At 43.7% G+C, this 24,724-nt stretch overlaps 1 protein-coding gene across 1 annotated transcript in view; it reads right to left on the reverse strand.

Annotated features, from left to right (window-relative positions):
• The window catches only part of LOC307204597 (uncharacterized protein), a gene marked incomplete at its 3' end in the record, with an annotated part of 145,103 nt that overhangs the window by 92,694 nt on the left and 27,685 nt on the right, over positions 1 to 24,724 (reverse strand). Inside the window, exon 2 of the mRNA XM_079956201.1 lies at positions 8,515 to 8,628. Within this exon, the coding sequence (XP_079812327.1) occupies positions 8,515 to 8,628 (114 nt within the window). The remainder of the gene's footprint in view (positions 1 to 8,514; positions 8,629 to 24,724) is intronic.

The following is a 24,724-nucleotide window of genomic DNA, read 5'->3' on the forward strand; positions in this document are numbered from 1 at the left end:
TCTATGAGCAGGATGGTTGGTCAAAGACTCCTGCAAAGCATGACGTTCTCTCAGAATGTCTGTCTGATTCTGGGGAGGAAGTACAGGCAGAGGCTGAACCTGTTGCTGACGACCAAGTTTCTGAACAAGGTCAAGAACAGGATTGGGCTTCTCCACAGGTTGTTAAAAGAGAGCCCAAGAGTGAGCCTTCGTCTCCTGTTAGCAAAGTACAAAAGGCCCGAAGACGCGTTAAGTCAGAGGGGGAGGATACTGATGGAGGAGACACACCTGCTGACTACAGTGAGTCAGAGGAAGTGCCTGAGTTTGTGCCCAGACGGTCCACTCGCGCCACGAAGGGAATTCCACCTGAGAGGTTTCAGGTCACTAATGCGTGGGTTGGTTTCGCACAGTGCGAACCTGGGAGTTGTGAGGAAGTTCAACAGTTGCCTGACAAGGACGCCAGGAAGGGGCACAAGGCACTGGAAAAGGGACTGATCTCACAGAGGTCTGTAAAGGTAAATACCCAGTTTGCCTCAGGACTGGATAGAAGAGGGGGTGTGACTAGTTTCAGAACTCACAGGGTTAAGGAGTTCTGAGAGACGTCTCTCCATTCCTGAGGCGTGACTAGAAGGAGGGAGTGGCTTTTTCTCACTGCCTGTTTGTTCCGGCTTCTGAAGGAGACAGAAGCAACATGAGTGCTCTGAGCCCAGGAAAGCTCTTTTATTGTTTAACTGCATGAATAAAGACTGAAACTATATACACACTGATGCCTAAGTGTGATTGATCTGCTAAACACCGGAGAGCAACAGCACGCTGCGGAAAGCTCTGCTGGACGTAGCTGACGGAGGACGGAGGATCGGCAGCAGAGGCGCGAAGAGGAAGTGTGCCGGGCTGCAGTTCAATTAGCTACGGCTAATTGGGGTCCAATCCAATTAGCTATGCCACGTTTTCACATTTCAGCCTATTTCATTAGGGTGTGCATCCAGAATATTGTCTTTGTGAGAGTCAAATTTTTGATTTGAAAAAAAGCAGGCAGGATGAAGTATCCAAAAGAATTATTTACTTCCTTCATCCCACCATGCTGCAGTAATTTCATATCACTTTGCTCCTGTTTACTGCTCATTCCAACAGCTGCATTAAAGCAGTAATTGTCCATGCAGGTACATTATGTGACCAATGAGAGCAGCAAAATAAGAAGACTGTACAACGGAGATGCGATAAGATCAGGCCAAATCTCTACTGACAGCAACAGGCAGGGTAAGAGTTGGCATGGCATTGGATCCACCAAGTTTGGACCATGCCAAACCTGTTCCATTGGAGTCGGCCAATGTTGAACCTTGCCATGGTACAAGCCAAGCAAGCAAGGTCTCATTGAGTGACCAGGATGCAGATTCCTACCAGGCAGATACCTCAAGCTTGAGGTTGCTGTGGTCAATCCTTCCCTCAGGCCCCTTATGGGGGGGCCCTATACTATGTTGATTCTGCCCAATGCCATTTCCGCCCTCATACAAACAATGCTCTTCACCTAACAATGGAAGGCCATAATTTCACTGAGAGAAAGGTGGAAAAACACAAACAAGTGCCAAACAGCTTGAGAGAGAGAAATTCCTTTCCAGCCCTGTCAACCCACAACCCCAAACTGCTCTGTGAAGGCTCTAACCCAGGGTTTCCCAAACTTGGGTCCCCAGTGATTTGGGGGGGGGGCTACAATTCCCATTATCTCTGACCACTGGTCCTGCTAGCTAGGGATGGTGGGAGTTATAGTCCAACAACAACTGGAGGTCCAAGTTTGGGAAGCTCTGCTGAGTGTGAGCAGGTGGGACGCTCTCAAAACATTTTTTCTGAGCTCCAAGGAAAGCAGCCTCACATAGGCTTTCTCATCCCCTTTGCAGGGCTCATGGCACAGCTTTTTCCCAATATTTTGTGTCGCCAGGCAAAAGCGTCCCATGCTTGCTGGGCATAGAACAAGCCTTCTAAAAAAAAATGTTGAATGGCCAATCAGTGTGAAGAAGAATTGCCCTCACTTTGAATGAGACATTTCCACTCTCTTCCACAACTGCAATCATCAATAATAGTTGAATTGGAGCACATGTTTCACAGAAAATTAACTCCTCCACTTTCCAACCTCTGCTGACTCATCTAACACAAAGAAGATGGTAATGAAGTGGAACGTTTATTCCATGTGGGAAAAGCACAGAATGGTACTGCTTCTTCTGAAAGTCTAATGCAGAGGTTTCTACTTCCCTTCCAAAGCAGCTAGACCTTAACTTGATATTCTTGATGTTTGACAGCTGCTGCATGTGACCTAACACTGCTGGGTGGGGCAGCCATTCCCATGGAGACTTCTCCACCTCCCACCATCTCACTGTCATGTTTACAATCTTGTAATGCATTGATTGGCTTCATCATGTGCCACAATTATCTGAACATCCTGATCCACATTGCTGGAGCCACAGCTAGGGGTGGGCTACATATAACAAGATAAGGCTGATCTAATTTAGAACCTGTAAGTATTATAACGGGTTTGTGTAAAACTCACATGATGTCAGAACCCAGTTTAATGTTACTTAAGTGCCATTTACTCACAATTTGTATAAGAGCATGATTAATAAACATAACAATCTCAGACAGCTCTCCCACCACAAGTGTTACAAAGCTGATTCCCAAGTCTCTATGTTTCTTTCGCCAGGCATTGTATGCAAATCAATCATTCCCATGTGATTTTTTTGACACTGTAGTGATTTGCTGAAGTATTCCTTCCCTCTCTGTTCTTACACTATTTTGTAAGAAGCCATTCTGGATCTCTCCATAAAAGAAAGAACAAAAAGGCCTAATTCGTCATAATTTCATAGGGTTATAGCGATGGAAGGACATCTTGCTTGCAGCAGAACATTCAGAGCTAGGACAGCAGGCCAGATCTGTGTGAGGGCTTCCAGAGAGATCTTGTGAGATCTTGGCAGAAACTGGTGTCATTGCCATTTCATCCAATGTCATTTTGACACCAGGTGACCAGCTGGTGGGTTCTCACATCCACCTGTTAAAGTTGGCCCTCGGAGGTGGGAAAGAGATTGAATTCCATGCACACCAAAGAATGTGAGGGAAGTTCAATCCTTCCTTGTGCAGCTGTAGATCCACTTGCCCCACAACTCAGATGTGGGGCAGGTGGATGTGTGTTCAGGAAAGCAACCATGCAGACCAAATAGGAAATGCTTGATGGGACAAGTCTGGCCCACAGACTGGAAGTTCCCCATCTACCCATCCACCCCACCATGTCTAGCCCTTGGCCTAGTTTCGAAAGCGCTCTGCATTAAAATACTATAGTTCAGACCTCCAGCATGACTGATCTGTCCACCCCACATTTTTACACCAGATGGGAAGGAAAAGGGAGAGAGGAATGTGTGTCCTGCTTCTGGCACTGATCACAGCTGGCTTCGGTCCTGCCCACACTCAGCATGTAGCCCCAAACAGAGCACCCATGAGGGAATATGGCTTTCAGCAGTTAAAAATGGTTGCCTCCTCCCACGCAACAGGGGGAGACAATGTGGCTCAACGTGCAGGTTGTTGTACTTTCACAACACAGTAACCCTTTTTTGCTTATAAATATTGGTCATCATATAGTTTTTACATATGCAGAACATGATATAAAATAATAATAATAATACTTTTTATTTATACCCCGCCCTCCCCAGCCAAGGCCAGGCTCAGGGCGGCTAACAAGCAATAATAAAAACAAGATGAATGATTACAACTTAAAAACAAAATAAAAAAACATTAAAATAATGAAACATTAAAATATTAAAATGTCGCCTCATCGCAGGAGGAGAAGGAAAAGAAAAAAGAAAGAGAGGGAGGGAATCAAATTGGCTCCAAGCCAAAGGCCAGGCGGAACAACTCTGTCTTACAAGCCCTGTGGAAAGAAATCAGATCCTGCAGGGCCCTGGTCTCATGAGGCAGAGCGTTCCACCAGGCTGGAGCCAGAGTAGAAAAGGCCCTGGCTCTGGTTGAAGCCAATCTAACTTCCTTAGGGCCCGGGACCACTAGGGTGTTGCTATTTATGGACCTTGAGGCTCTCCATGGGACATACCAGGGGAGGCGGTCCTGTAGGTATGAGGGTCCTAGGCTGTGAAGGGCTTTAAAGGTCAAAAGCAGCACCTTAAATCTGACCCTGTACTCCACCGGGAGCCAGTGCAGCTTGAAAAGAACTGGGTGAATATGCTCCCATGGCAGAAACCCCATGAGGAGCCTCGCTGCAGCATTCTGTACCCGCTGGAGTTTCTGGGACAGCTTCAAGGGCAGCCCCGTGCAGAGCGAATTACAGTAGTCAAGCCTGGAGATGACCGTCGCATGGATCACTGTGGCCAGGTCAGGGCGGGAAAGGTAAGGGACCAACTGCTTGATATGGCGGAGATGGAAAGTGTTCTTACTTATAGCAAAGTGTGGGGGGAAATAACTCATCAAGATCATCAAGATCAAGGCACATGTCAGAAATTGGGAAAGTTTCATGTGAATAAGCTCAATGAAGATTTTCAGGAAATTCCATACCCACTCAGGCTTAGGCACATAAATCCTAAAGGAGTCATGTGTTGATGGACAAGGTTTATATCACACTTTACTTGGGAGAGATGGAGGGCAAACACATTATGATAGAATTATGCCACTGCAAATTCTCTCTCCTTTGTGAGTTCTCTGCCTTCAATTAGAGTGGCATTGTGCTTCGATATGGCTGGCCTGCATATCTGTGTTACCAGAACATTAAAGTACATAGAGCTTTCCTAAACCAGGTAATAAGGAAAACGATCTACGTAGTACAGGAAAAATATAAGAATTCATTAGAACAAAAAAATACTATGGTGGCTTTTCCCATTGGAGGTGATATCTCTAAAAAAAAAACAACCGACAACAAAAAGAGAAATGACTGGCATTTTATAAAGAACAATTAATGGGAGTAGATCATGAGTTGAAATTAAAGAGGTTTGAAGATATAAGAGGATTACTAACTGATTGGTTACAACACCATCAACATAATTATATATTTAAGATGGACAAAAAGAAAGGTTTCTCTAACAAACCTTTAAATTGGGGAAAGAACTATTAGAAAATAAGACTAAATTACTTTCAATAACGTATAAACTATTATTAGAATGGCATACGAAAGACGAACAGGTCAAATCAGTTATGATACACTGGGCGAGGGATTTTGGATATAATATACAACTAGCAGCATGGGAGAGGTTATGGAACTGGGATTTAAAGTTTACGGCATGTTATGCTTTGAAAGAAAATTATATGAAAATGGTGTATTGCTGGTATTTAACCCCTAGCAAATTAGCTAAAATGTATAAAGCAAGGTCAAATACATGCTGGAAATGTAAGGAAAAAAAAGGCACCTTCTACCACATGTGGTGGAGCTGTAAAGTAGTAAAATAATTTTGGGAGATAATATATAATGAAGTGAAAAAAATGATTAAAATAACCTTTTCTGAAAAACCGGAAGCTTTTCTTCTAGGAATTGTAGATACCAAAATTCCAAGGGACCAGAAGAGACTTTTTATATATGTGGCCACTGCTGCCTGAATACTATTATCCCAGAGATGGAAAGAAGGCACAGTCTCTACCAGTGAAGAATGGCAGATGAAATTGATGGACTATGCAGAAATGGCAAAACTGATTGGAAGAATTGGGAATCAGGGGGAAAAAAATAATGGGGGAAATATATAATTTACCTTAAAAATCACTGTAAACAACTACAATTATTAGTAGGATTGGAATGACACTTGTATTTAAATGTTGGACTATGGTTGTAATGGAGATTTAATAGAATTGGATTAACAGAGAAGAGGTGGGGGGGGGGGTAACATAAGGACCCACAAAGGGGAGGAGGGAAGTCCATGGGAATCTATGTTGGAAAAAATATTTGTTTGTTGATTGTTTGTAAATATGAAAATTACAGATTATAAGATAGATAGATGATGATGATAGATAGATAGATAGATCCATTCCGGAGCCCCGTTCACATCTAGAAGCAAACATAACTAGCAATGGAACGTCTGTGCACGTGCGTGTCACTTTTCGCTGCTTCTGTGCATGCGTGTGATGTCATTTTGAGCGTCTGCGCATGCGCAAGCGGCGAAACCTGGAAGTAATGTGCTCCGTTACTTCCGGGTTGCCACGGAGCGCAACTCGAACGCGCTCAACCCGAAGTGCATTCAACCTGAGGTATGACTGTAATACAACCACACTCTAGCAGACTATATTAATTTATTTAGTAAATTTACATCCAACCTTTCTTCCATCATGGAGTCCAAGCTTGTGTCCCATCTAGACACTAGCCAAACCCAGACCTGCCTAAGTTCAGCAAACTGTCTGCATTGTGTGATCTCAGACCAGGCCATGTATGCTTTTCTCTAGCACCGATTAACAAAATAAATTTCTTTGGAGGGTTTTGAAGATCAGCCTGTTAAGCAAACTCTGACTACACACTCCAGTTTTTCATAACTAGGGAGTGAGTGATAAAAGCTTCACGTTGCTTCTAATATGGTGCCTGCATTTGCTGTTCTTAAGGTGAGGCAATAAAATGTGTGTGTGTATGTGTGTGTGTGTAAGAGAGAGAGAGAGAGCTCATCAAAATTAATAGCTTATGGTTATTCGCGTCATTATTCTTAATGGGACTGAACATGTACCATAGTCTGCAGAAGGAACACTTGATTCACCTACAATTTATAACCCATTATGACCTGACTGGTCTAACCATGAGCATAAAAGCCCTCATTGCCAACAACGATATGATGTGTGCAATAAAAGGAATACTAATCTTTGTTCCAAATAAGGAGATCTCTCTGTCTTCTTGCAGCAGTTTGTTAAGAACTGATTTAAGAAGAGTTTATATGTATGCTTTAGTTGAGATTCCAACATTGCAGGGGGCTGGACTGTATGACCCTTGCGGTCCCTTCCAACTCTACAGTTCTATGATTCTTGGCAAGACAAGGTTACATAATATTTTAGAAGATAATAAAAAAAGAAAAGACATGCCAGATTCTGCAACTTCCTTCTGATAATACGTGATGCGAAAGCAATTGTCACAGGCCAAGGCTTGGTAGTACATGGTGCAGCAGCCTTGATGACCCTAAGGAAATCTGATCAATGCCTGGATGGGAAACCACCTGTGAACCCCATGGATGCTGCCCCGAATTCTATTTGATGCACAATTAATGAATGAAATGTGGAACCTGGAGCTAGAATAGATGGTAGAGTACTGTTGTGTTCAGGTCCCATAGGCATCTGGTTGGCCAATCTGAGAGCAGGAAGCTGGACTAAGATGAGCCATTGGCTTTATTCAGCAGACTGTTCATATGTTCTTATGTTAAATAGTGTCTCACGCCACCTCAATCTCTGAGCAGGGTGAGATTCCAGGGGTTCCAGGTGCTTACTCAGGATTCATGTTTCCTTTAGGAATGAGGCACAGCACAGCAGAGACTGTGCTGTCTTTATGATATATGGTTTATTTACACTTACAGTGGTACCTCGGGTTACATGCCCTTCAGGTTACAGACGCTTCAGGTTACAGACTCTGCTAACCCAGAAATAGTACCTCAGGTTAAGAACTTTGCTTCAGGATGAGAACAGAAATCGTGCTCCGGCGGCGCGGCAGCAGCAGGAGGCCCCATTAGCTAAAGTGGTGCTTCAGGTTAAGAATAGTTTCAGGTTAAGAACGGACCTCCAGAACGAATTAAGTTCTTAACCCGAGGTACCACTGTATATACAACCTGAGCCTACGATGGAGGGGTTCAGAACGTTAACATCCCAAGAAGGTCTTGTTTCTCCTATAGCCATAGCCTTGGATTCCAGAAGATATTAGGCATGGTGCTCTCTCTCTCTCTCTCTCTCTCTCTCTCTCTCTCTCTCTGCCTTTTTGCTGCTTTTTCCTCTGGCTCACATCACTCAACTCTCACCTTTGTCTTATATACCAGCCAGTTGAGGGGGAGGAGCACACATTTGCCACCTCACACAGATCCACTTCCTTTGTTCCCTTCAATGGCCCATCACCCAGGCAGTCACCTCATCAGGAAGCTATATTTTAACAGCTGCTGCATCCAGGGATTAGAAGGGTCTTAGCATACAGTCTATGTTCCCAAAACTCATAACAACAGGCATAGATGAAGTTGTCTTCATCTAGTCCATGTTGTTATGATGAGTTACATGATGAGCTCCAAGTCAACTGTTCAGCTCTTGGCTTGGAGAAGTGCAGTTGGTGTGAGTCTTCTTCATTCATTCTGGCATCTCCATTCCAGACACTTTCAGGGCCTTTGGAGGCATGGGCCACTTCTGGATTTTGAACTCCACAGTGATAATAAATGCAGCCACATAAAAATGGTGACACACGGAAACAAAAGACCACGCGCCTTACATGAGCTCCCATATGCAGGGATATTTTGCACAGAACTTGGAGAACAGTGGGAGAGGTAGGGCAGTACACTTCCAGTTTACTTTTCCTGGTTTAGCAGTCAGTCATGTAAAAATTGTGATCCAAAGATATACTGTGTGGTCAAAATGTGTGTATTGCAAGGGTCCTGGATCCTTTTGTATATGTCGAATGATTGTCTGATTCTCTGGTTTTCTGATTCTCTGACACTCTGCAATGAGTGAGCGGAGCTGAAGGTAGAGACAACACAAAAAGCAGACTATTGATTATAGGAACAATGAATGGGAAAACAGGGCTTCAGAGGTCTTTTCCTAAGCAAAATCCAAGGCAAAAATCACAAGTGGGAATGCCCAGACCAAAGTGAGGGAATGTGTGGATGGGCCTTTTGTGATGGCAGCTTTTATTTCTCTGTATTTTTTTCGTGGTTCTAGCTCCCAATGTGTTTCCCCCCCCAAGTGAGTACTTTTCAATAGGTGTATTTTGCTGTCGTAGCCTAACAAATTCACATTAAAGGGAATGTGGGCAGGAGAATGAAAAGCATTGCTTTACACAGTTACATTTGGTTTTATTCTGTGATCATAAAATTGGAGCCATTCAGGTGTTTATAAATATCTTCCAAATATAGCCTTGTTTTGTTTCTTAAATAAACCCTGGGACACTAGAAACCTGATGTCAATACTAAGGATAATCCCTCTCATCCTTTTGACGCAACAGTTGTTTAAAAATTGAAAGGCCAATTGTGGAGTTTCTGGAATGTGGCAACATTCAGAAATCAACATACATTTGCACTAAACTGCATGAGAGCATGTTCTTACCAGTTTTAAGGTGTGTATAAAATAATTGTGACTCACCAGTCCTCTTACAAATCTGACATTGAGGGTTCCCCCCCCCCCCGATTGCAGTGTGCCATATTGGTGATCATCCAGTCATGAATTGTGACTCCAGATTGGTTATTCCTGTGTTGGACAACCTCTGTTTGAGCAGTTGCTAGTAATGAGTTAAATTTAACCAGTGGCCTTTCAGAGCTCCCAGTAGCTCCAGATGGCATTGCCAATAATCAGAGATGGTGGGAGTTGTCAGACAACAATATCTGAAAGGCCACTGGTAGCATATCTCTAGGTTAGACCGTTCATTTGACAAAGCATTGATGCTCTGTTATTTAATTCCCTGTGGAATGCACAGTAGCAGTACTATATTTATAAAGTGCCAGGAAAGTTTCTTGAGAAATGCACTGATTGATTAACATCTTGCTATGAGATGGGTGGTGGGTGGGCAGGTGGCGCTGTGGGTTAAACCACAGAGCCTAGGACTTGCCGATCAGAAGGTCGGCAGTTCAAATCCCCGCAACGGGGTGAGCTCCCGTTGTTCGGTTCCTGCTCCTGCCAACCTAGCAGTTCAAAAGCACATCAGGTGCAAGTAGATAAATAGGTACCGCTATGGTGGGAAAGTAAGCGGCATTTCCTTGCGCTGCTCTGGTTCGCCAGAAATTGGCTTAGTCATGCTGGCCACATGACCCAGAAGCTGCACGCCAGTTCCCTTGGCCAGTAAAACTAGAAGAGCACTGCAACCCCAGAGTCGTCCACGACTGGACCTAACAGTCAGGGGTCCCTTTACCTTTACCCATGAGTTGGGTGTGTGGGTGTCTAGATTCCCCATTAATGTATTATGATTTAGTACAGAGAGACACAGAGGATAGTAAATAGAATCATATATCATAAGGACACCACATTCTCTGTTGTGCAGCATTGTTCCAAAACATTCCCAGTGCAGAAGTGCCACATTGTTTGATTGCAGAGCTTCTGATTTGCAAGCGGAATGCCCAAGGTTCAATCCTCAACATGTCCAGTCAGGGCTGGAATATCCTGTCTGAAGCCCTTGAAAGTGCTGCTGCAGAGTTTGGACAATTGGTTCTAGTTTAGTGCAGATTCCTATGTTTCTACTGCCTTCTTAAAACTGACAGTGAAATGATTTCTTATTTTTATGATATCCAGGTATTCTTTAATAAATTATTCTATGGACTGTTTGAATTAGCTACTTCAAATGAACTTTTAGAGGCCTCTTCCTAGGAATAAGGGTGGTGGAACCCCTACTGTAGTACAACATTTTACATAAATTTCAAAGGGCTGCTTGACTGCTTTTAAGAAGAGACCATTCCAACCTTTGATCATCTATTTGATCACTATTTCAAAGCTGCCTGGCAGGGGCTTATTTCCATGGGATTTTTTAAACCCAGTGTGTATATCCATAGGCAAAGAGACCAGAATGGATGCAGCCACTCCCCCTTACATAGGAATGCCAATTTTTTCATTTTTGAGTTCCTACTCAACTATGGGAGAATTTCAGCAATCCACCTGGAGCATATCAAATGGAATTTCCCCCTTTCCCAATTTCACTTGCAGATATGAAGGAGAATTTTGGGTGCAACTGTGGATCCAGATTTAATATTCTTTAACATTATTTAAAAATTGTTGAAGGCAGAACCAAAATATCAGAAGAGTCTTCAGGATCACGCCAGTGTCCCACCTGGTCCAGCATCCTGTTCTCACACTGGACAACCAGATGCTTGTGGAAACCCTCAAACATGAACCAAGCTCAAAAACACTCTCCCATCCTGTGGTTTCTAGCAACTGGTATTCAGAAGCATTACTGCCTCTGACTGCTATGTTATCTTTCTGGTAAGTGGGCCACTGCTGCTTGCAGGGAGGGAGAGGATAAAGGGAGAGGAGGTTGGTGCAGTGCAAACACATTGGCAGAACCATTCCGGTGCTCCTGTTGGTATATTTGCACTGTGCCTTCCCCCTGCTGTCTCTCCCTGCTTGCTTCTCCCACACTACCTCTCAGTAAGAAACTATGACCTACCTGCTAACACGGAGGTTCTACCCTTCCCAGCAGGCCCCTCATTTTTAAAATACATTTGATTGAGTTTCACACATATAACAAAAATTTATTTGCAGAAACACTAGAAATAAGACAAGCATACAGGAAAATATAAATTATAAAGAACATAAATGATTACAAAATTAAAGAAGACGTTACAGGTGAACTGCTGTGGACTATCCATACTAAGAGCATCATCTTCAACTTTAATATTTTTCTTTCCCTGTCTATAAAACACACAGGTGAAGAAATATCAGGTTTGTAAAAACAGTAAAGCCATTCTATACTGCAAAACACAAATCATTCTACTCTGGCCCCCTTTCACCTTAAAGTTATGTGTCAATTTCTCAAGTAGAACTTGTCAAGATAAGGGTATAAAAGGTAAGTCAATTAAACAAGCTTCCTTATCGACTAGCCCAGTCCAAACAGATCTACCAACTGGCCACTGGTCTGGGCACAAGGATTTAGAAGCTGGACTTGCACTCAAGAGTAATAATAATAATAAATTTTATTTATATCCCGCCCTCCCCAGCCGAAGCTGGGCTCAGGGCGGCTAACAACAATCAAAATAATCCAACGATTCTAAAAACATTTCATTGTAAAAATTAATTAAAATCAAATTTATGGCAACCAATAAGCAAAGTTCTGTGCAGATTGCCAGAGGAGGGGGGTCAGGCTGTGCCCTGGCCAAAGGCCTGGTGGAACAGCTCTGCTTTGCAGGCCCTGCGGAAAGATGTCAAGTCCCGCAGGGCCCTAGTCTCTTGTGACAGAGCGTTCCACCAGATTGGAGCCGCGGCCGAAAAGGCCCTGGCTCTGGTTGAGGCCAGCCTAACCTCTCTGTGGCCTGGGATCTTCAAGATGTTTTTATTTGCAGACCGTAAGTTCCTCTGTGGGACATACCAGGAGAGGCGGTCCCGTAGGTACGAGGGTCCTAGGCCGTATAGGGCTTTAAAGGTTAAAACCAGCACCTTAAACCTGATTCACTCGAACCATGGAGGAGGGTTGTGCCCACCCACACTCCAAACACACCATTGGCTGCAGCACCTGACATTCAGGGTGGGCCCAAGCCATTTTGCTGCCTGTGGCAAAGGACAAGATGGGAATCCCAACCAAGTTCTGAACACGGAAACCAGACATGCTGGCACCTGAATCTTGCTTCAGCACTGGCATCCGAGCATCTTCCTCTAAGACATATGAAACCAGAAGGCTACCTTAGCAGGTGCAGGACAAGGCATGCTTCATACACATCCAGCTACCCATTACTATCTGCCCCACAGCATCTCCTTCCTGAGACGGCATGACAGCAATGAAATGGATGCTTAATGAGTAGGCCTTTTTTTATATATAATAATTTTTATTAACAATTTTAACATAACAAATTATTTCAACAATTGTATTTTCTCCCACTTGGTAAAAAAGTAAAATGGCTTACATATGCGGATTTATTAAAAGACTATGAAGGAAAATGGAAATAAAAGAGATTATGAGGAAATAAAAGACCACTTTCAGAGTTGGTTACACTCTTGGCAATTACATGAGATATACAAAGAAGACAATAAGAAAAGGGTTCAGTTACACGACATCTAGGTTTCAAAAGAAAGTGGAAGGGAAGGTAGAGTTGCTGAAGGGTGCATATAATATTCTGCGAGAATGGGAAACAAAAGTTGAAGAGGTGAAATCAGTCATGATTAAATGGGCACAAGACACAGGTCACAATGTAATGTTTGAAGTTTGGGAAAGATTGTGGAAAACTAATTTAAAATTTACAGATTGTTCTTTACTGAAAGAGAACTATATGGTGAGGCATCTAATCATAGCCTGCATTTTTATTGAGGCTTGATCAGGGCCTGTATTTTAAAATGAGCTTAAAGATTTTCAAATGTTCATGCCAGGCAGAAGACCAGCTGCCTAAGAACCTTGGCAAGATGTTTATTCTCCTGGACAAGGGGGGCCCCTGATTTATAGCAGAAAACAATTCTCAAAGTCAAAAAGGGAATTACAGGCTGAGAGCGAGGACACTGACCCTACATATTACAGAAGATAAAAAAGGCAGAGATAAACATAATTAAGAGTGGGTAAATAGTAAAATAAAACCATGTGCCTCCCATTAAACTTGAGCCATATTTTCCTAAGGTTCAAAGGTCAAGAGCAATGGAAAAGCATCAAGCTGGCAGAAAGGAAGAGAGTATTTTGGGAAGTCTTTTTCTAAAGTTGTTTCTTTCTTAAACTGAGATCCTTTTAAGATTTATTTTCCTTTTAAAAGGTTATTTATGTTATGTATTAAATATATTGGCTTAAATGTAATTATGCAAAGGAATTAGAAGCTAAGAAATGTTAAATCCTTATGCTAGATTCTTATTTCATATAGTTGGAAGAGATCACAGGGGCCATCAGCCACCAGCCCAGCCCCCCCTGTCAAGCAGGAAACATCATTAGAGCATGATGTGAACTCAAGATCCTTGACATCTGTTTAAGATAAAAATTTGAGATTAAACCATTTGTTTTGGAGGGCAATAGGGCGAGGTGAGCTGGTAATTAAGGTTCCTTGTTGAGACACATGTAAGATATATTACTACTTATTTGTCATTTATAGATAGAAGAATATATAGCTTTTTGATTCCCATAAAAGGACAAGAGGAAATGGGTGTATCTTTTGTGATTGGTTCTAGCAAACAGCCAATAGGAATTTCAACCAGGCTGATTGGACAGAGGCAGCCACAGGAGGAGCAAGGGGGCTGGATTAAAGAAATATAAGTGCTGGCCAGAATGGCAAGAGGCCAGGCCAGAGCTTGGTAACCATATACCACTGTGCCTCATATTTATTTGTCTGACAAATAAATTATTATTTTAATTTCTCTATTGCTGCGTTGAATATTTCATTCCAGCTAAGCGTTAACCACAAGCAGGGTGCTACAATGGAAATGATGTATAGATGGTACATAGCACCAGTACAGATAGCAAGAATGTATAAGACCAGTTCAAATATATGTTGGAAATGCAAGGAAAAAGAAGGCACTTTTTATCATATGTGGTGGGAATGAGTAGGCCTTTTGAAGCAGAGAGGAAAGTCTGCATGAGGGCACATGCACATAGAGTCATGTGAGCATAGACATGCTCTGCCCAGTTGACAGCCCTGCCCAGCAGAGCTTCCCAGTCACATCAGACACGCGCATGCCGACAGCATAAGCATATGAGTGCCTCTTTTCAGACTTCTTTCTCCACACCAGAGGATGGTAGGTGGGGCCAATGACTCATCTCTACTCCCTCCTCCATATAGAGAGTGAATGTGTGGAGAAACAGGTATGAAAGGTGCTATGCTTTTGAGTCAGAGCCCAAAGTAATCAAAATTGACTATTACACCTGAGTGTTTTCTATTGCCTTAGGTGTTATTTAATTTAGATCGTGCTGCCTTTGAAAGATAAAGGCTGCAACAGCTGTGTGTTAGAGACAGAGACAGAAAACCTGAGAATTTTCATTGTTAAAAGCAGCTACAAAATAGTTAAAAGCAGTACTTAAAAGCAACTAGTAGAAAATGCACACAGCTGAAATGCATCCTTCTCTCTGTTTTGATATTCTTATTCTTATGTATCTCAATGTATATGATAAAGCGTGTTCTCCAATAAATGAGAGCACGTGTTGCGGTGTGGGCCACCAGGCCAGGCCTCTTGTTGCCAGGCAGGTTAATAATTGTTGCCTGGCATCATGATGGGGTAACCGGGTTGCTGGGGCAAATTGTATGTTGCAAATTGAGTGGGAGGGACCATAGTCTTTAAATATTGGTGCACTCTTGTTTCTCTTTCTCTTTGCAGAGTGCATCGGATCAGGAGCAATCTTCTCATGTCTGGTTACATTTCTTTATTTCCCCCCTTCTTTTGGATCCTCTCAAGTCCCTTAATTATTTTTTTATATATATACATGTTTATTAAAGTTTTTTGAATACAAATGCATAAATATTAAACAACATTGCTTATATCATAACATAATTTCGTCACTTCTTTGGACTCCCTCGCGTCTCCCGCTCGCACTTGCATCGTTACAAAAAATTTTTCCAAGCAAATTACCCACTTATTTGCAATCTTGTCTCCGCTCATTTAAATAAAATCTAGCAATTCTCCAAACAGTTTGTATTTTCCTTAATCTCACTTATCGTCAAATTCAGATCTAATTCAGTGGTAGGCAATTATTTATGATCTAGCATCCTTCTTAACATTCAACCAAATTACAATATTTTTGTAAATAAATCTTGAATTTCCTCCAGTCTTCCTCAACCCTCTCCTCTCCCAGGTCTCGGATTCTACCAGTCATCTCGGCCAGTTGCATATAATCCATCAGCTGCATCTGCCACTCTTCCAGTGTGGGTAGATCTTGAGTTTTCCAGCTCTTAGCGATGAGTATCCTTGCTGCCGTTGTTGCATGCATAAAAAATGTTCGGTCCTTCTTTAGCACCTTCTGGCCGACAATACCCAGAAGGAAGGCCTCTGGTTTCTTAGTGAAGGTATACTTAAATACCTTTTTCAACTCATTATATATCATTTCCCAGAAGGCCTTCACTTTAGGGCAGGTCTAGTCCCTTAATTAATCTAATTTCCCTTCTTTTTTTTTCCTGTTTGATTTCTCACCCCACCCCTTACCCTGCCTGTGGGAAGATTCTCCCTGTATCTGTGGCTTGCCTTTCCCTATAGGGAGAGAGCCCCCATTAGGAGCTTTCTTTTGCAAAAAAGTTTTCCCCATTTTTTGCCTGTTTAATTGTGGGGCTAGTCAGGGCTGTTCCCAGCTCGGCTGGTATCACTTTCGTTTATAGTATCCCCAAAGGTTGGCTTTATTTTGGGTGGGTGCAGTGCTGTTGGCCGAGTTTTAATCTAGCCTTGGGCGGGCACTCTATATTGAGTTCCTTTAATATTGCAATGAGACAAAAAAGGCAGAGAGCTGAAGCAGGGAGGCTTTCACGGCCTGCTCGGCCTGCACATATTTTTCAAGCCTAAGCCTGCTCCAGTTAGCAGTACAGTAAATTGTTAAGTCTCTGTGACATGTGACTCATTCTCTCTATTAAGAATGTATCTGTTTGTTTGCAGGCTCACTTGTTGCTAATGTATATCTTAGGCAGACAGAGTGGAGCCAGAGGCTCTCTGTGCCTCCAATGAGCACTCTTTGTATGCTCTTTAACTATGCTGTTTCTGAACAAGTTTATTTTCTTCAAGTTTGTTTTGCCCTGATAATGGCAACTGCCATTTTAGAGGCGAGCCGTTGTGGCTTAGTGGCTAGAGTACAGGACTAGGACCTGGGAGACAGGGTTCATATCCCCCACTTAGCCATTGTTATAACAAAGCAAAACAAGCTGCTCCTTTTGGACTATTTTGTTGCTGGGTAGTTTGGCCCATTTGTGATATTGCTCCCAAAAAGAACTCTGGGTTTCTTGAGGAGGTGCTTCCCTCTAAAGGGCAAACAGGGGTACCTGGACAGGCAGTGGGCTGCCTCAAGTTTGTTATCTCATTGGAAACATTTATGCTGGCCTAGCAGGTGATCCTAGGGCTTGGCCCGCTTGGCCCTAGAATTTGATGGCCTCTGGCAGCGTTTCTGGCCTGAATAGTGTCCCCATGTGGTGCACAAAGCATTGGTTTCACCTGTTCCTCACATTGTTTAGGTTTTTCTTTTGCAGACTATGACAGGGCCTTTGCAGATGCCTCCAGAGCTTGCCTCTCCTGCAGAGGATGACTTGCTGATGCCCCAGGTGCCTTCTTCCAGAAGGAAGCGTCTTCAGAGGCAGGAAAAAGCGGAGCAGGGATGATGCTTACACCTCCTTGCAGGTAAATCATCCCTGGGCTCTGATGATGATTCAGACATCACCTTGGACCTCTCCAGGGGTCAGGGTGAGGCTGTTCCGGGTCTCTAGGGATCATCCTGGATAGCTCAGCTGGTCAGTGTATGGTGCCAGTAATGCCTAGGTTGCAGGATTGGTCCCTGTATGGGACAGCTTTATGCTCCCTCATCACTCTCCCTCATCACTCTACTGGTGGTTCCTTCACTGTGAGAAGCCAAGTTACAGGGAATCAGGTGGAGGGCCTTCTTGGAAGTGGCATCCGCCCTGTGGTACACCCTCCCACCAGATGCCTACTACCAGACTTTTAGAATACACCTAAGGCAGCCCTGTTTAGGGAAGCTTTTAATGTTTGATGCATTACTGTATTTTAATTTTGTTGGAAGCTGCCCAGAGTGGCTGGGGAAGCCCAGCCAGATGGGCGGGTACAAATAGATGATGATGATGATTATTACTGTTGTTGTTGTTGTTGTTGTTGGGCGGGTACAAATAGATGATGATGATGATTATTACTGTTGTTGTTGTTGTTGTTGTTGGGCGGGTACAAATAGATGATGATGATTATTATTACTGTTGTTGTTGTTGTTGTTGTTGTTATTATTATTATATTGTGGGAGAGTGGACTAGATGATCCTCGGAGTCCCTTCTAACCCCATTATTCTATAAGTGGTAATTCACTATGATGGGAATGTTAGATGCAGGGCTGCCATCACCCCCTCAGCTCGCTAGGATCGCAGGAACAGGGACATGTGGACGACTTGCGCAGCTCCACATTTTAAATGGAAATTCCCTGAGCAATAGAACCTGAAGCTGGTATGCAGGAAGCTGGCCCGGTGGCAGCTTTGTTGGGACTTCTTTAGGGTTTCTGGCCAGTGTTGGCCCTGTAAATTTACACATCATGGTGGCAACACAAGGCAGGGCATCTTGCCCAAGCGGGGGCTGGCAAGCAATAACTCAATACCTCTCGCCCCTATTTCCATAAAAATATCCTCCTTGAAAGCCTGGCTAAAAGGTTATCTAGATGGGTCAGTGGTTTTGTGCTTGTGGGAAGGGTTTTCCCAAGGTTTGGGATTCCTCTGGCTTTTCAACCAGTGGCTCAGAATACAGCAACTCAAAAGCCAGTCAGAGAGCTACCTGTGGTAGCAAGTAAGAAGGTTAGGAAGCAGCTTTCATTGGGACGTTTGGTGGGATCCCCTTGATTCTTCTCCTATTCCTGATTTTCATTTATCCCCTTTGGGGATCGTCCCTAAGAAAGCCCCATATAATCCATATTTATCGCATCCCAAAGGCACCTCAGTGAATGACTCTCTGGAATTTGTTCCGTGAAATATGCATCTTTGGATCAGGCAGTTGAGCTTACCAACAAATTGGAAGTGGGCCTGGTTGGCATTATGCGATATTGAATTGGCTGTTAGGCTGCTGCCGGTTCACCCTCAAGATTATAACTAGTTGGGCTTTAATTGGATGGTCCTTACATTGAAAAGGCGATGCCAATGTGTTGCGCTATAGGCTGTGCAGCACTCGAGTCCTTTAGCGTCTTTCTGGATTGAACATCGCGAGTCAAGACTCGTTTAACTGGGGGTACCATTATTTGGATTATCTCACTGGCTGGTTTGTGTGACACCAGCCCCTGCTTGGGCTTACTGGACGCCCTTTTTATTCCCTGAGGAGCTGGGTGTTCCGTTGGCAGTGGATAGGACAGTGGCTCCTACTGCCCCCTTTAAAGTATTTAGGGGCTAGCTGGATATTGTTGCTCATACCTCTGCTTGCCTGTGGAAAAGCTGTTTGCCGTGAAGGACGTTATTCTTGTAATACTTCCTCTGATAGCAAATGTTGCTTTGTCAGATTCTATCATTGCTAAGTCAGTTAAATATATATATATATATATTGGCATGCAGGGTGGTTGTTCCAGGCTGCCCCTTCCATTCCTGCTCGGCCAGGTGGTCTCATGGTCCAGGGTCCCTTCATCATCCTGTACAGTGGCCTTGAGCCTGGCAGGGCAAGGCTATCTCATGTGACCTAACTTTTCTTGAGTTCTCCCCATTGTAGTGTCAGCGCACATCTGGACTGAGGAGTACGGGGACCGTCGGGTCTGCCTTGGTCTGATAACCAGGCAGTGTGAGGGTCCTGGCAAAATGGTCCTCATGCTTTGGCAGAGTCTCCGCCCCCTTTTATGTGCTTTCCAGCTGCACTGCTTAAGGTGTAATATTGTGTTTCTGCTCGCTTTATTACGGGATCATCTAATGTTTTCGCTGTCACTCTATCCCGTTTTCAGTTGGAGAGCTTCAGATCCTGGGCTCCGGACGCCCAGCTACAGCCGGATTTTCTGGAGCTCCCATGGCGCTTTGGCAACAATTTATAATTAAGAGGATAGTAGCTTACATTTCCCCTTCTGCTTTTAGGTCTTATGAGAAGGCCTGGACTGATTCCTTAGCGTTTAGCTGGCAGTCCTCAGCCATTCAGAGGAACTTGCCTCCATTCTCTGAGCAGGACCTGCAGTAATTGGCCTACCTGCTGCAAATCGGATGCACTGTTAAATCTATCAGAATTCAGTCCGCTGCAATGCCTGCTAGAGTAAAGCTTTAATTTTTCAGAGACCCTTCTAAAAGTGTGCCGTGCGCAGGGTCTCGGAAGGTTGGAAAAGACTCCAGCCTTCACAGGACTGCAGGCAGGAAGCCGGTCAATCTTGACCTATGCAGTATCCGCAACAAGTTAAGACTTGTCTCCTGGTTCTAAATCTAGACGAGACATCTTTCAGTATTCCATTGTAATTTTGGTGTACTGAGGGTTGGGGAAATTGTGTTGGAGCCAGCACGGGGCGGAGAGTTTGGAGGCTTATTGCCTCAGGATTTTTCCTTATCTGCTTTGGAGCTTGTCATAAGTGTCTGGAGCTCTAAGTCAGACCTAGTGAGCAGGGTTGCCATCATCAGGCTTCCAGTCACGGGTAAGGTGGGCCCTTGCCGTTATTGAATACAGAAATATTTGGCTTTTTGTTCCCCTGGGGGGCTGGCTCGATCCTAGAAGTTGCTGGTTCTCATGGGTTGCTCCTTCAGGATATATGCGTTCCCCTTTTGGAGTTGAGACTTGTAGTGCGCAACTCCAAAACTGACCAGCTGGGTCGGGGGGAGGTTGTCCGCCTCCCAGCGACTGGGGAGGTGGGCTCATGCCCGGTCAAGGATGTAAGGAAGTACTTGGCCTTGAGACCTCCTGGGGACGGCCCGCTACTCATGCTTGAAAATGATCACCCTTTGGCGCAACACTACTTCACAAAAGTCATGCGTAAGGCCATCTCTGCTTGTGGGATCTCGGCCTCTGGTTTCGCCCCTCATTCCTTTCACATAGGTGCAGCGACTATGGTGGCCCATTGGGGCTTCTCAGCTGCCAGGATCAAGGATTTGGGACATGGAAATCTGATGCTTTCAAGGGTTATGTGCGAAACAAATGCTGAGTTTGGTACTAATGCTTGTTTGTTTCAACCCTTGTAGATCCCACGCTGGTCCGCATCTGGATAGTGGGACACAGCATTGTTCATTGGGCTGGCAGCAGAGCGAGGCAGTCTGCAAGGGGAGCGTGTCTCGGCCTCCCACAGCACATGCAAGTGTCATGGTTTTCCAGACGCGGAATGTTATGGGGAGAGTTTATGCCGCTGATTGGTCGCCGGCTGCTCTCGGACCTCCCCACCCTATGGCCATAGTGGTGCAGCTGGGGGAAAATGATGTGGCAACTATTGATTGCCTTGCTTTGCGCACCTCAATCCAAAAAGGGATTTGGAGGCATTGGCAGCCTCATTACCTTCAGTGAGAATATTTGGTCTCACCTGTTGCAGAGGCAAACCTGGCGCGGTGTTTCCCGCCCAGAGGCCGCTAAGAAGGCCAGGATATGCATTAACTCTGCAGTGTGCAAGAAGATTTTGGAGCTGGGTGGGCTGGTTATTCCCCACCCCAGCATTTATTTCAAGGCAGCAGCCCTTTACCGGGCAGATGGAGTGCACCTTTCTGATTTGGGGAATGATTTGGTTGGATGCTGTGGCTAAAAAATTAGGTTCCTGGTTGGGTTTGTGAGTGGTTGGCGGCGAGCGTTAAAGCTCGGGTGGCGGTTAGGCATTGGTTATAATATGCTGGTGGTGGAGGGGTTCAGGCGGTGCCGGCCCCTCCTATTGCGCTGAAGGGAATTCCGTTAAAGGAATCCTGGGGCTTGCCATGATTTCGTCCAGTCCCTGTTATGGGACCAGGGCCGCCCAATCCCTGTTATGGGAATCCTTGTTATAGGACCGGGCAGGCAAGCTTTCGGGGAGCTGCTGGGGTGAGCGGCGTGGGTCCGACGCTTAGCTCAAATGACCCCCAGTTTGACTTTCTCTTCTACTGGCTACCGATCGGACCTCGGGATGTCAGTTCTGTCCCAGGCGGGGGGACAGATAGTCATAACCAATGTCTAAACAACCACTCACTGATTTTGTATTTTAATAAAGTTGTGGCCAAAATAGTGCCCAAAAACCAAAACTAAAATTACGTGTTATGTGTGAAGTTATTTGAGGGGTGGCCTGGGGACCTACACACGCAAAACAGATAAAACAGTTTTTAAAACAGTACAAAAACAACAGAAGGTATTTTGAAAAATTCATACACAAAAATGGGGCAGAATGGACTGATGGTTGAACACATGTGAAAGTGAGACAGACTGGAAATAGACTGATCCTGTCCCCCTGTGCTCCAGTTGGAGCTAGCCCCCTCACTAGCCTCCATCCTCGTCAATGAAATGAAAGACTGCCTGATTCCTTATATCAATGTTCCTTTGCTGAGATGTTAGCAGTGGTAGTCCCCCATAACTCAGATTTAGGTGCACTCAGATTTAGATACAAATTGTAGGAATATCCACAGGGAGCCCTCATTCTATGCTATCCAGGTTTTAGGCTCATTTGAATTTCATTTCGGATTTGCTTTCAGATCATGCCTGCTCCTTCGGAAAGCCAACCCAATCTCTACCAAGCTGTACTGAACAGACAACTCTGATGAAAGCTCCATCTTTCCCAAGGTCCACATATGACTCACTGCTCTCATAAAGCACAGCTTCATTTACTTTTTTATAGTTAAGTTTATGGCCCATTTTGGGGCCCTTATTCCTCGGTGCATTTTGTCCTGAATTGTCCCCTATTTTACCAATGCAGGTTCTGAGAGACATCATGAAACAATTATTTGAGCTGAAGAGAAAGATGCTCATTTTGTGACATATATAAGATCAGGGTCCGTCCCCGTCTCCCCCCCCCCCCGCCTTGCCTTAAAACCATCTTTCTGTTCCAGAGGCACTGTAATAATGGCAAGCTTCCATTCTCCTTCCTTCATAAAGTTAGTCAGAACATTTTCCCAGCATTTCACTTAGATTTATGTCCTGCTGCTGTCCCCTGCTGACCGCTCACATCACCCATTTGGGCTGTTGTGGTATGTAAGTGCCATCTAGTGGGGACAAACAAGAAATGAAATATGGATACTTGCATAACAAAGGGAAGTATGGCATTATTGAAAATGTTTATTTATGTTCCAGAAAATATTTGGGTTATTTAAATTGTCATTTTCATTTTTAGCTCTCTAGCTAGTAGAATATACAGTATTTCTTATACTCACAAAGAAAATGTAGCCATTCACCTGACCATTCCAGGTGAATGATTTATACATGAATGACAACAATTACGAAGGCTTGGGTGAATATTGCAGTTTTAACACCACTTGCCTGGGAGTAAGTCTTATTGAATCCCATAAGATTTAGTTCTGAGTAGATGTCTATCAATTTCAGTTCCTCTGTTTTTAATTTTTTTCCAAATCTTAAATTCTCCACATTTTTGTAGCAATTTATGTTTTTTGTTTAAAAAATCCTTCAGCATTTTACTGTCCTAATGTACAAATTTTTGTCATACATACACAATTTTTGCAAAAAAAACTTCCTTAATATAATGCATTTTTGAATGCTGTTTTTATTAATGCATCTATTTATATGTATATGTACACTTTCCCCTAGTATATGCATTGTTTATGCACACTATGTTGAGTGTAGCTGAAGTCACTTGTTATTACAACCAGGCAGTGCTTTTTTTCTTTAAAAAATGTTTAGGGGTACTCTCATTTTCCTGCTCAAATTGAAATACTGCCCCCCAATGAGAACAGCAGCACAAGAAGATAAATAGGTACAGCTGTGGCAGGAAGGTAAGAGGCTTTTCTATGCGCTCTGGTTTCCATCACAGTGTTCGGCTGCACCAGAAGTGGTTTAGTCATGCTGGCCACAGGACCCAGAAAGCTGGCTCTCTTGGCCTGAAAGTGGAGATGAGCACCACACCCCATAGTTGTACTCGACTGGACTTAACCATCCAGGGGTCCTTTAACTTTTTACCTTTTATTGGTTCTCTGTTCCACCAGGTTTCTGTTATGCCCACTATATAAAGGCTATTTTCTAAAAACCAAGCACTCCTGTTCACCCATCTTGGCTCAAAGGCTTCTTGCATTAGCATATAAATACTTGCATACAGGCTCTATCTTCAAGTGTCTTTAAGTGACCCTCCACATTCTTCTCAGACCACATTTTCTCAGCTGTGCTTGAGTGCACCAGACTGTGTCCTTGAACTCTGATAATGCCTCTTCCTTCCCTAGATGGAGTGTGTGAGTTTGCGTAGAATCTAGCCTACCCTACAAAGGCAAAAGTTCCAGCTACTGGAATATGGTCTCTGAAGGCTGCCTAGAATAGACTATGGCCTTCAGGCTGAAAAGGATTCTTCATCCCTTTTTATACTTTTGGCAAATGACAATGCAGTATTTGTTCCTATTTAATGCTCTTGCTAATGAAGTGGTCTGCTTTCAGACTGTTTTCTTAAACTGTTAAATTTAAACTTATGTGGATTTCACTACTGATTGGCTTGTAAGTTGCCTTGAAGACTTTGGTTTGTATTAAATGCAAATCCTACTCAGCGTAGTTCCATCTCAGTTGATTTCATTGGGACTATTCTGAGTGGAACTTAACACGATACAACTCCAGGGATGCCAGAAAGTTTGGATATAAATTTTAAAACAATTAAACAGAATAAGCCCACCACACAAGCAAGGCTCTGGGAGCAATGAGAGGTTAAAAACTAACTGTCAAATAGGAAACACTTAATGGTTACTTAGGTTAGCTCCTTAAGAACAAAACAGACCTCACCAGAAAATCCAGAACAAAAATCCCTTTTGGTCCTGTGGACTGCTGATTGTTCAAACAAATCATCATGCTAGTTCTCAGAAGGACTGAAGAGCCCTAATAAACGACCAATTCACATTTTGTAAAAAGAGCCTCTTTCCCCATCTCCACAAATTCCTAAGATTCTCATAGCAGAGGAGCAGGCCATTAGTAAATTCATTTGGTATTCTAGTGGATGTCAAATGTAGTTTGGTGGGTATTTCATTGTGTTTTGACATTAATTGATGGACACTTAAACTCTTCATAACTCAGCGGTGCTTCAGAATGGAGGAAATTAGAAAGATGAATTTCTAAGAAATGAACCCATTGAAGAGAGATGTGACTGCAAATTCATTACAATCAAGTTAGCCGAGAACCATGACACCCAAGCCAGAAAAATGATGGCCAATTGTGGTTATATGTGACAAAACAGATCTTGG

Source organism: Podarcis cretensis, assembly GCF_951804945.1.
Source record: "Podarcis cretensis genome assembly, chromosome: 15".
NCBI lineage: Eukaryota > Metazoa > Chordata > Lepidosauria > Squamata > Lacertidae > Podarcis > Podarcis cretensis.